General features: G+C 29.5%; 2 protein-coding genes across 2 annotated transcripts; both read right to left on the bottom strand.

The window, feature by feature from the left end:
• Positions 1-1,335: 1,335 nt before the first annotated feature.
• Positions 1,336-3,466, bottom strand: LOC125806788 (uncharacterized). Its single transcript, XM_049486538.1, has 4 exons — positions 3,365-3,466; positions 3,010-3,130; positions 2,090-2,451; positions 1,336-1,614 (listed from the first exon to the last, which is right to left on the bottom strand). The coding sequence occupies exons 1-4, from the start codon at positions 3,379-3,381 to the stop codon at positions 1,380-1,382; spliced, it is 735 nt and encodes a 244-aa protein (XP_049342495.1). The 5' UTR covers positions 3,382-3,466; the 3' UTR covers positions 1,336-1,379.
• Positions 3,467-9,401: 5,935 nt separating this feature from the next.
• Positions 9,402-11,056, bottom strand: LOC125841114 (E3 ubiquitin-protein ligase SGR9, amyloplastic-like). The gene is made up of 2 exons (XM_049520127.1): positions 10,440-11,056; positions 9,402-9,839 (listed from the first exon to the last, which is right to left on the bottom strand). The coding sequence occupies exons 1-2, from the start codon at positions 11,003-11,005 to the stop codon at positions 9,518-9,520; spliced, it is 888 nt and encodes a 295-aa protein (XP_049376084.1). The 5' UTR covers positions 11,006-11,056; the 3' UTR covers positions 9,402-9,517.
• Between the last annotated feature and the right edge of the window lie 331 nt (positions 11,057-11,387).

Here is an 11,387-nt window from a genome sequence, read left to right on the forward strand (position 1 = left end):
CATTCAACAAGTTACTAAATTTCTCGAGGATTCATATAGCTGACTCCAACTCTGAATGAATGACAAGCACTACAAGGCCTATAGATCATGAATATGTAACAAAATTCCAAAGAAATGAAATAAACCAAATGTGTATGGGCAAAATTGAAGAAAAAGTTTTTATGTGAGTTCAAAGAATATAGTATATGGTCAATCTTTGTGGTCCTTGTATGAATGTGTCAATTTTCAACAACAGCCTTAGCTGTAAAAACCCATAAAAAAAGATGTGACAGAGTTTGTTTAATTTTTTGGATCAAAAGAGGGAATGGGAAACAAAAAAAACAAATTTGGGATTTTGGAAGTTCTTTACCAAATGATCTTTTTTGGGTTTTGATGTTAAATGAGATCTCAAATTGTTTGCCACAATCTTTTTTTATTTTATTTTGTGGGTATATATAATACATGGTGAACCTCCGTAATTATCTCTATTTGAGTGTCTCTATGCTTCTTGGTTGTTATATTTTTGAACAATTTAAGTTATTGTTATAATGGTTGTGATTGCGGTTAGGGTTCTCTCTAGGTCTTTAATCATAAGGCTAAAATTATATTTTTAGTTTTTTTTTCATCAAGCTTTTGTCTATTGTCACTCCGATATTAACGATTTACGCGTATTTACGAAATTAAAGGATCTAAGAGAAATTGTATAAGCACGCGTATTGATATTTTTTACTTATAAATTATGTTAATAGCTGTCTTTAATTGAAAAGGAATTATAACAAAAAAATAATAAGAAGAAGAATTTTCAAATACAATTTTATACGAGACTTTATTTATTAATTAGAAACAAAAAGATTTTAGCTTTAGGTCAACAATTTTATTGATTCGCTCTCGCTACTTGTTTTCTCTTTTTTACTTCCATACATGAAAGCAAGATGTTTGGTAGGACCAATGTCATTTTTGAAGAAAATGTTTCTCATAAGAAAGTCATTTTCCTAACAACTATCGTAACTTTTAATTTTAAAGTGTGTTATTACCAATATTTAATAGTACTAAACTCTTTTTTTGTTAAAACTCGTACCAAATTTGGTAATATTATTTAATATATGCAATATGTTTTTCGATAAATATTTTTTTACTTACCAACCAAACATATGACAAATTATACTTCAATAAATATCTTTGATCACCAAATAATGTCCTTTATTACAAGAATATCACATGACATCAACCTCAGTTTGCTTAAATATAGTATGACATTATCAACATATAAATGCAAAAAAAGAAAATTAAAATATATACATATAATAAGATCACGTTCAATTGGAACTCACCGACTATAAATACTAATTAGCCTCATGGTACTCTAAATCAAGACGAACAAGATTTGTTATATATCTAAGTTAGCCAACTTTAATCATACCGCGTCCTCTCTCCATTTGTGTCTGGAGTTTCTCTTTAGCATGCCTTAGTGCATCGAGAACTTCTCTAACAGTAGCATCAAGAACAATTGGATCAATTGATTTTGGCTTTGGCAAATCTAGTGGAACTAATGCCAAAGAGTTATTGACATTGTCTCCTTGAAAATAACTTTCATCTTCTCCATTTTCCCATTCCTCGTGGACTAATGATTTTGAGCTAGAATAATAGATAAAAATGTTAGATCAAATAAAAGAATCGAAGGGAAAATAAATAAATTTGCCTCTTTACTATTTGAAAAGGTTTAAATTTACCTTTTGTTATACTATCTGAACAAAAGGGCGATAGATGTGAAGTCTAAGGTCCAAAATATACCCCCTTCCACTATGGGGCTAATTGACGTCCAACATGACAATGAAAAAGTGTCTCTAACTCAATTATTTTTCCCTCTCATTTGGGTCAAATTTACTCCTTTACTCTTTGATTTGGAGTAATTTTACCCTTCTACTATTCAAGTAACATATTTTTATATTTAGAAAAACAAAATCTTCTTCAAAATTAGGGTAGGGATTGAGGATTATAACGTGGATAATCGAACTTTCATCAATAAAGTGAGAGTTCAAGTAGCCAACTAACTAAGCTACTAAGATTTCTGTGTAAGATTTTCAACGTCGAGTTTAGACATTTTACATACCTATTAGCATCTGAATTTGAGAATTCCAGCTCCTTAGAATTGTTGTCATCATCTTTGCTATTTTTGTCAAAGTTGATTGAGTTTTCTTGGGATATGAGCTCTTGAGAATCTTGAAAATCACTGATCATAGAGTCTTTAAATTGGGAATTTTGTTCAGAGATTATTTTGCTGCTGTTACTAGTAGTTGTTGTAGATGTAACAGATGAAATTTCACTTTTATCAAACAAACTTGAGTGCTCTGATTCATCTGAAATATAACATATGTTCATGGATTCAAGTTTTTTTATAAAATATTTGAGCTTTTTCTCAGCTTTGTTTCTTGATTTGCTCTCTTCTTTCAACTTTGTCTCCAGTTCAATCAGCTGTAAATTTCAAAATGAAATAAATAAATAAATTATGTTGCTCGGACTCTGACAAAGTATTTTAGTAGTATCATCATAGGCAGACAAAGATAAAGTAACAGATATATAAAAAAAATTGATTTATCATCTGTAACATCTATTGTCCTGCAATTCCGAGAAGGAATTTTATATAGAAATATAAGAACATGACTATCGATAGCTTAAAACAAAAGAAGAGTGAATAGGGCTTACGGATCATCAACAACACCCTCTATCAAAGCCTCAGACACCCCCACCCCACCCCCACCACCTTATTCTCTTTCTAACATAACTCGTTTTGCTTGTTGGCTAGCTCGAAAGCTGGTTATATGAGGTGAGGCATAATGTAGGTATATCAGATCCTTCGAAAGCTATGCATTTTCAAAGAATCAGACACGGATAAGGCAATATTTTGAAGAATCCGAACAATGTAACTTATAATCAAACAAATCTAATCATGAGAAACTTGTAGAATTAAACAAAATGTCCATTACTATCATATTCACTCGGAAAAAAAAACAGAGATGAAGAAAAAAAAACCTTGTTTCCCATAAGCTCTGCATCTTCTTTTGCTTTTTTAGAAGCTGCTCTTTCTGCAATTAATCTTCCTCTTAGACACTCCACTGTCCTCAAACCATCTTCTTTTTCCATTTTCTTCTCACTGAAAAAAGGAAAAAAAGAAAGAAAACAGAATATGTAAGAAACTTTAGACAAAGCACACTAAAAAATACAGAGGTTGGTAGTTAGCAGAATCGGATCCAAAATTTAAACTGTACGAGTTCAAAATACCACCTCATTTGAGTTGGTAGATTCTAAAATAATAATTTATACATATTAAATAAATTTATAACAAATAATTTACATAATCTAATAAAGTTATTGAGTTCCGTCAAACATGTTATTGATCTGCATTTTCTTCTATCTCTTCTATTTGGCTCTTACTTCAAGAAAGTAAATTCTCTATAGTGTTGATTCCCTTTTAATAAGGGGACTCACACCTCAATTTTATTTATTTTTTTAAATTTTGTTTTTATTGTTAAGTACTTTAGGAGTGTAGATTTTGCAAAAAATCTTTTATTTATGTGAGGATAATAAAGTAGGTAGGAAGAATTTGAATTAATTTTAAATACACAACTGTAGAGTGTCGGCCCCACTCACTATAAATGACCTTTTCTGTTACTTCACTTCAAAGTTGCACCTGTCCCACTTTAACTTCTCATTAATGCAATTTATATTAAGTAACATAACAATTTACATGATTCAAATGAATACAAAAAATTGTAGAACATATTGTTGGGTTAAAAGTAAGGACAAAATACTCATAATATGATATGATATTATTCACTTTAACGTTCAAATTAAGCTTGGAAATTTTCCTCAAAAGGTATTACAGTATTGAAAGATATTATTACATCTTATATGCACCTTTTTTTCTTTTCTAGCGATTAATATAGGATGTTCACACATGTAACAATCTATTGTTGATCTAAGTTCGATATGACCTATCACCTCATCAACAAGGGCCGAGCTAGTATAGAACTCGACCGATCCCAATAACTTTTGTCAAAATTTTATATTTTTCGTAAAGAATCTGTTGAATATATATAAATTTTTAATTTAGAACCCAAAAATTCAAATAGATTTGAATTCTGAATTCATAAACTTTAAATTCTGACTTCGTCTCTGCTCATCGATTTATTTGAAAATGAACCGTGTGTAGAGTCCAGTTTAAGTTCTCACTCATGCAATATATTAAGTTTCAAATTGTTTCATAATAATCTGTGGATTTAGTTGAAGAATTGTATTTGAAAGTTAAACTCACATTTAGACTTTATAAGGTAAAACAAAAAAATAATAATTAAAACTCGTCCTATTTTTCAAACTTTAGATTCTATTTTTCAAATATAAAGTTGAAATGATTGATCATTGTAATTAAAATATAGTAATAATTAATGAAAATATTTTTGAAATTTTGAAATGAATGAGGTTGTGGCTAGATTATAGTCACGTGATATTCGCAGCATTTGTCCGTAGTTCAACCGCCCAAACCGCACTGTTGTCTCTTCGCTTCACTCATTGCTCGTGTTGATTATATCCTTTTTATTTCACCGAAATCTATTTGGTGTTTATATCAAATTAATTTAATCTATTCTAATTAAATAATTTAATGAAGTATGTAAATTTATTTAATTATGTATTAAGTATCAGGGTATAAGATTAGTAGGCAGTGGAATATCGTTTTGTTTTTCAAGGATTTTAAGCTTTTTCGTATTTGTTTTTGTACTAGTTATATTAACGTAATTCTTGCTTTTGATATTTATCACCATCTTTTGTTTATTATGTTTCGATTATCACACTATTTTATGTTCTTCTTCCTTTCTTGTTGCTTCCCTTAACTAATACTCCCTCTGTCCCTAATTACTTGTCCACTTTTCCTTTTATAGTTGTCCCTAATTACTTGTCCATTTTGACAAATTAAGAATGACAAATTATTTTTACCTATTATATCCTCAATTAAATGACTAATTATTTTGAAAAATGTAGAATTTTTCATCCACTTCATAATTAATAGGGGTAAAATGATAAACTCACTATGTCATTAATTATTTTCTCAATAATTGTGTCAATTCAAAAGTGGACAAGTAATTAGGGACAGAGGAGATAATTGCTATGTTTTTTGATTCTTTGTATTTGAATTTACTACTTTTAAATCGAGAATCTTTCGAAAATAACTTTTCTATACTTATAAGAAAAGGATAAAATCTGCATACCCTGTATCATCTCTAGACCCAAATTGTAAAACTCCATTAAATATACTATTGTAATTAAGTACTAAAAATTTTCATGCAAATACATGCTTTATCTATCCTTATTTACTTGTCAATTTTTTTTTTTTTAGTTGTTTCTAATTATTTGTCCATTATGACAAATCAAGAAAGGATAATTTTTTTACCTATTATACCCTCATTTAATTACTTTGAAAAATATAGAACTTTTTGAAAACCTTAACTTTTTAATTCATATACTTCATAATTAGTAGGGGTAAAATAATAAACTTACTATGTCAATAATTATTTTCTTAATAAGTGTGTTAATTAGAAAATAAACAAGTAATTAGGGACAAAGAAAGTATAATAAATGTATATATTGATTTGATATAAATGATTGACAAATTTTTATTGATAAGAAAAGAACGCCACAATTTGTCCCTACCAACGTTGAAGTATTACTGCTGTACTAACTACTTTAAAATTATTTCTCAACTCTACATAAATACTTGCTCTCTCCCCCTCAAATTACGTGATATTTATTATTTTCTTTGTCCCTAATTATTTATCTATTTTTGAATTGACACACTTATTAATAAAAATGACATAGTCATGAGATTATCAATTTATCCATATTAATTATGAAGTGGATGAATTAAAAACTTAAGATTTTCAAGAAATTCTATCTTTTTTAAAGTAACTAATTGAGGATATAATAGGTAAATATTTTTTGTCCTTTCTTGATTTGTCAAAATGGACAAGTAATTAAAAACAATCAAAAAAGAAAAAATGGACAAATAATTAGGGACAGAGGGAGTAAGTAATACTCTCTCTGTCCCTTTTTATACTCCCTCCATTCCATATTAATTGATTTTTTGAGGTGTTTCACACCCTTTAAGAAAAATAGATTAAGACATAAATTGAACATAGTTTTCTATTTTTACCCTTATTAATTATTGTCAAATTTATTGAAGTCATCAGATTGAAAATCCAAATGAATGGTAAAATTGGAAGAATACTCTAAAAGTAGTCTTGAAAACTGAACAATTAAGTTAATTTGAAAAATGGAAAATGCCTCAAATTCAATTAATATCGAATGGAGGGAGTATGCCACCTTTTTACTTTGCACTTGCATCAAGAAATGATGCAACTTTACCCTTCTACCCTTATTTAATTTTTTTGGAACTCAAGTTTTCAATCAATGAATATGAATTGATTTATTTTGATTAATTAATTTAACCAACGAACATGAATCATTTACTTAGCTTTTCTAAGTTGGCCAAATGTATATTAATTTTCAAAGCTAATAACTCACAAGGGTAAAAAAGGAACAATATGATAATTTATGTATTAATTTTATGAAATGACAAGTATTATGAACCAACTATTTATAGAAAAGAATGACATATAAAAAGGGATAGAGTCAGTAATATTTAGGAGGAAATGAGAAAAAAATTAAAATTTATGGTATAATAAAAATTATAATATTAATGTAATTACTTTCATCCTATAGTGCAAACATGACCTTTACACTTTATTTTCAGCACTCTTATAATTGTATTCATCTTTATTACTATTATTTGTATTTGTATACATTGTTTTTTCATATTAATTTATAGATTTGATCAATTTTTAAGACAATTCAAACAAGCTCGGCGAATATTCCTATTGATATAGAGGTATAACGACACATGATGCTTCTCACTTCAATCGAACCTCACAATCTCTGTCAAAAATCCAAATAAGGAATTGATATATAACTATAACACGATTTCTATTAAGTGTCCTGCCTCGTGAAGTTTTTTTATCAAATGAGTCGTTTTATGGGTTCACTAGCAATTTGAGTGACATTGCTATTACACTCTACACTTGTCTCTATTGAAGGTGTCTCAAGTGCTTGACGTTGATTTAAATTTCGTGCTTGAATTTCATATTGAGTTATCGATGACAATCTTTATAAGTACAATGGTTATGATGAAAATGGACAAATTGAAAAGCAAAAAAGTAGGAACTGCGTGACAATTTTAAAAAACCTCCATAATAACCGTCACGGCCACATACAAGATTATTTCTTAATTAATCGAGGTTTTTAAAGTTAATATATGATCATTATGACCTCCCTAATATGATCAATGTTTCCAAAAATGTAATTTCCATGGGCTTAAAGTTACAGTGATATGATATCATCAATATTTACATAATCTCATGTGTGGAGCCTTATGACCGCCGCCACAAATTGTTTAAAAAATAAATAAATAATAGATTTTTAATATACACCAACCTTTTAATTTGTAATAATACATATAAATAACATATTTAATGTAAATGAATTTCATTAAACAAATGCAAATAAGAAAACTATCATAAGTTCAAATTCATGTCAAATTAAAGTAATACAAACTCGTGTATTACTCCCCCAAAGTTGCACTTGACAGTTGCAACTTTAAATCCTTAGAAATTTAAAATAGTTCCATGTACCAAATAAACATTAAAAAAAAGTGTACTATGTGTGTTTGTCTGATAACTTGAGTTATTGCCACCCCATCTTTTATTAAGATGAAGTAAGCTCAATCTTCATATCAATAATATTAAGCTGAATCAATAAAAACCTTAAATATGGTTAGATAAACATTTATGATATATACATATTCTCATATATACATCTTGACCCAAAAAGAAATTTCTTAATCTACTTTATAAAGAAAACAAGTTCATATGAACCTTTGCCTTTTACAAAGATTTATAAGATTATGGATACGAGAAAGTTACTTCAATAATGATCGAATGTTATATTACGATTGAAAAATTATAAAAAGTGATAGATAGTTATATTTTCTCCTATAAACATAAGACATCAATTATACAAATTTATCTCATCTGCTTTGAAAATTTCACCATATAAAACTTACTAAAGAAAAAGTCCATAAGGAAAAATCATACGCAAGAAATTCCTACTAATAAAATATAACTATTGATCTAGCATCTAAATTTTCGATTGACGATATAAAATTGCATATATGATATTTGATGTGAATCTTATAATAACCCAAATTAAATTAATATTAATACACATATAGTAATCACTAGTATACCTATTATAGACGATTTATATCCACTAAAAATTATGTTTAATTAAATATCATTACACAGATTAAAATGAATATCTAGCGTATATCTAAACACATAAGCTCAGCCACAAAGCAAAAGAGTCAACGAAGTACGTTATCAAGAACGAGTGATTCCCATTGCTTTACCTCTATTAATATATTACACATTTTCCATGTTAATCCATTATATTTATTCCTTTTCATCTAATATTCAACGTTATTAGTAATTGGATTCGCAGTATATTTATATATATATGTAATAATTTTTTAAATATAAAATATAAGATCTATTCATCAAAAAGCTTTTGAATTCGTTTGAATCTATAAGATAATCCATTGATGTGCTCTTAGAGACGCAATTAGAATAAATTCTATAAGTTCAATCTCTGATGTTTTATTAATTAATAGTCTATAGTTTTAAACTGAAAAAGATTAAAATTGCCTTTTTTACTATCCAACAATGAACATTTTTTCCCTTCCGTTAAGAATTTGCACAAATTTAAATCCTCGTCGTAATAAAAGCGGAGGCATTTATATCCTTAATGGACTAATAATCCACAGTTATATTTTTCTACTAAATCCAGATTAATCCTAACTATTCGCATTTAAACCAATTAAACTCCCAAATTCACATATAATGATAAACTTTAGCATATATTATACATATTCATTACAAAATATAATTTTTATTTTATATATACAATATAATTTTTCATCTAAATCCGCTACTACAAGATCTTTATAAACCAAAGAGTGACCCTACTTCGGACCTCAACATCCTGCTGCTCATGATATTTCAAGTCCAGCAGGCACTGCCTTAACCTATCCTCAGACACCCCTCGCCAATCTGCTGACATTGCTAAATGTTCCGCCATGAAATAAACTTTTCCAAATACGATAGATGCGAAAGTGGCTAAAGAAGGCTGAAACAGAAAATCTATGCTTACGCGCTTGCGATTCGTGTCGGGCTTTCGGTCTAAGTCCACAACTCATGATTGACTAAGACAAAACATGTATATCTATGCATTTGCCACGTGTTCTAAGTGGAAAAAAGAGTACTCCACTTGTAACAATAAATTTTGTACAGATATTTTTTTGGATTATTGATAAGCTGAAAAAGATAGCTACTACAATTTAATCCACTAATTTAATTTTCTGGCTGCAATTAATTAACTACGTGGCACCACCACTAATCTTAGCCAGAACATCCCACAACCGTTGGATCTCAGCAAAAACATCATCGGACGGTAACTGAAACCGACAACATGGACAAGTGTTTGTCTTCTTCAACCAAGGCAATATACATTTCCAATGGTAAAAATGATCACATGGTAATTTACAAACATCTCTCCCTAATTTCATGTCTTCTTTACATATCACACATTGATCATCTCCACCACCGTTAGATGACGACAACGACACCACCACCGCCACGGATGCCGCTAACTTCTTCTTGTCTTTACGTTCATCAGTATCAGTGACGGAGTCAGAAATTCTAACAAATGAAAAAATATTAGGATTTTGAACGTGTTGTGTTACTCAAAGATTCTTTTTAATTATGTCAAGGAGTACAACATTTTACGTGTGACAAGTAAATATTTTTTTCCTCCGTCTTAATTTATACTCCCTCCATTTCACAAAGAGTGACCTAGTTTGACTTGACACGGAGTTTAAGACAATAAAGAAGACTTTTGAATCTTGTGGCCCTAAATTAAAGTTATGTCAAATGTACAAAATTATCCTTTAATCTTGTGGTCTTAAACATTTCACGTGGAAAGTTGAAAGTAAAATGTTACCAAAAAAGGAAAGAGGTCATTTTTTCTGAAACAAACTAAAAAAAAAGAAGGTCATTCTTTTTGAAACGGAGAGAGTATGACATAATTTTCTTCTTGGTCAACATTAAAAAGAATAACATATATTTACATTCTTTAACCATTTAACTTTAAAAGGTTAATTTCACCGTACAAAAATATCGATCTATGAGTTGTTTTAGACCATAAAATTCTTTTTTAAAATTTATGTTCAGTCAAGCAACATCATATAAATTAATACGATTAACGTGTATATATATTGATGGGGGAGAGAATGTTTTTACCCATAGCTCCGCCCCTGGTCACCACCATCGCAAGCCATGACATTAACAAAATTCTTGCACTTAGCCACTAGCTCAATGAACTTGATTATCACTTCACTACTACAACTTTCAATACCGGATAGTTTCAACATGTCCTTAGCCATATAGTCACGAAGAATATTGCGCCAACACGATAGTGGGGCGTTGTGCAACGCCCCAGGTTCATGTTGGCGCAATTCACATAATAGTAAGAGCATCAAAACCGCATCCACATCCCGAAGACTCATGGTAGTGATTGATGGTGATGGTAGTAGAATCGTGTTTTTCTCCACGAAGTAGGCTAAAATCGCGAGTTTAGACAAGAGGTGGCGGGCGATGAGGAGGGATTTACGGTGGAGGGAGAGGGAGTTGAGGTGGTGGAGAGTGAGGGAGAAGAGGGTGGGAGAAGAGAGGAGAGAGAAAATACGGTGGCAGTTGTGGTGGTAGAGGGAGGAGAAGTGGTGGGTGAATTTTGTGAGTTGAAGAGGGGTTAGGGTAGAAAGAACTTCCATGACTATGGCTTCTAAGGATTTTTGATGTTCCATCATTTTTATGGGATCATGTGCATTATTGGTGGTAAAAGGAATTGAGTTTTTGGTGAAAGTGTGGGGTTTATATATAGGGCGTGTGTTTGACTAAATCATGCATGACAATTTAACTATCTCTGTCCCAATTTATATGATATAATTTAATTCAATACAAAATTTAATAAAGAATTAAACTTGTAATTTGAAATAAATCATAGACGTTTATGTAGCTATATTCATTAAGGATAACATAGACATTTTAGAATTAAAGAAAATATTTGGGACTTTTGATAGGTTTTCAAATATATTATTGAACATTTTTGGTCTTTTAATGTATTTAAAATGTGAACACTTCTAAGTTTTCATTAGATATAGATGCTAACAAATTTTATTTTCTTATTAA

The sequence above is a fragment of the Solanum verrucosum genome, unplaced genomic scaffold (genome assembly GCF_900185275.1).
Source record: "Solanum verrucosum unplaced genomic scaffold, falcon-dt-bn FXZP01000196.1, whole genome shotgun sequence".
In the NCBI taxonomy this organism is placed as follows: Eukaryota; Viridiplantae; Streptophyta; class Magnoliopsida; order Solanales; family Solanaceae; genus Solanum; species Solanum verrucosum.

Excerpts from the sequence above, each read along its gene's own strand:
- LOC125841114 (XM_049520127.1), bottom strand. The coding sequence starts at position 11,005 with ATGATGGAACATCAAAAATCCTTAGAAGCCATAGTCATGGAAGTTCTT. Across the intron at positions 9,840-10,439 it reads GACCAGGGGCGGAGCTATGG|AATTTCTGACTCCGTCACTG; the intron begins GTAAAAACATTC and ends TTCATTTGTTAG.
- LOC125806788 (XM_049486538.1), bottom strand. Across the intron at positions 2,452-3,009 it reads CAGAGCTTATGGGAAACAAG|CTGATTGAACTGGAGACAAA; the intron begins GTTTTTTTTTCT and ends TGAAATTTACAG. Across the intron at positions 1,615-2,089 it reads TCAAATTCAGATGCTAATAG|CTCAAAATCATTAGTCCACG; the intron begins GTATGTAAAATG and ends CTATTATTCTAG.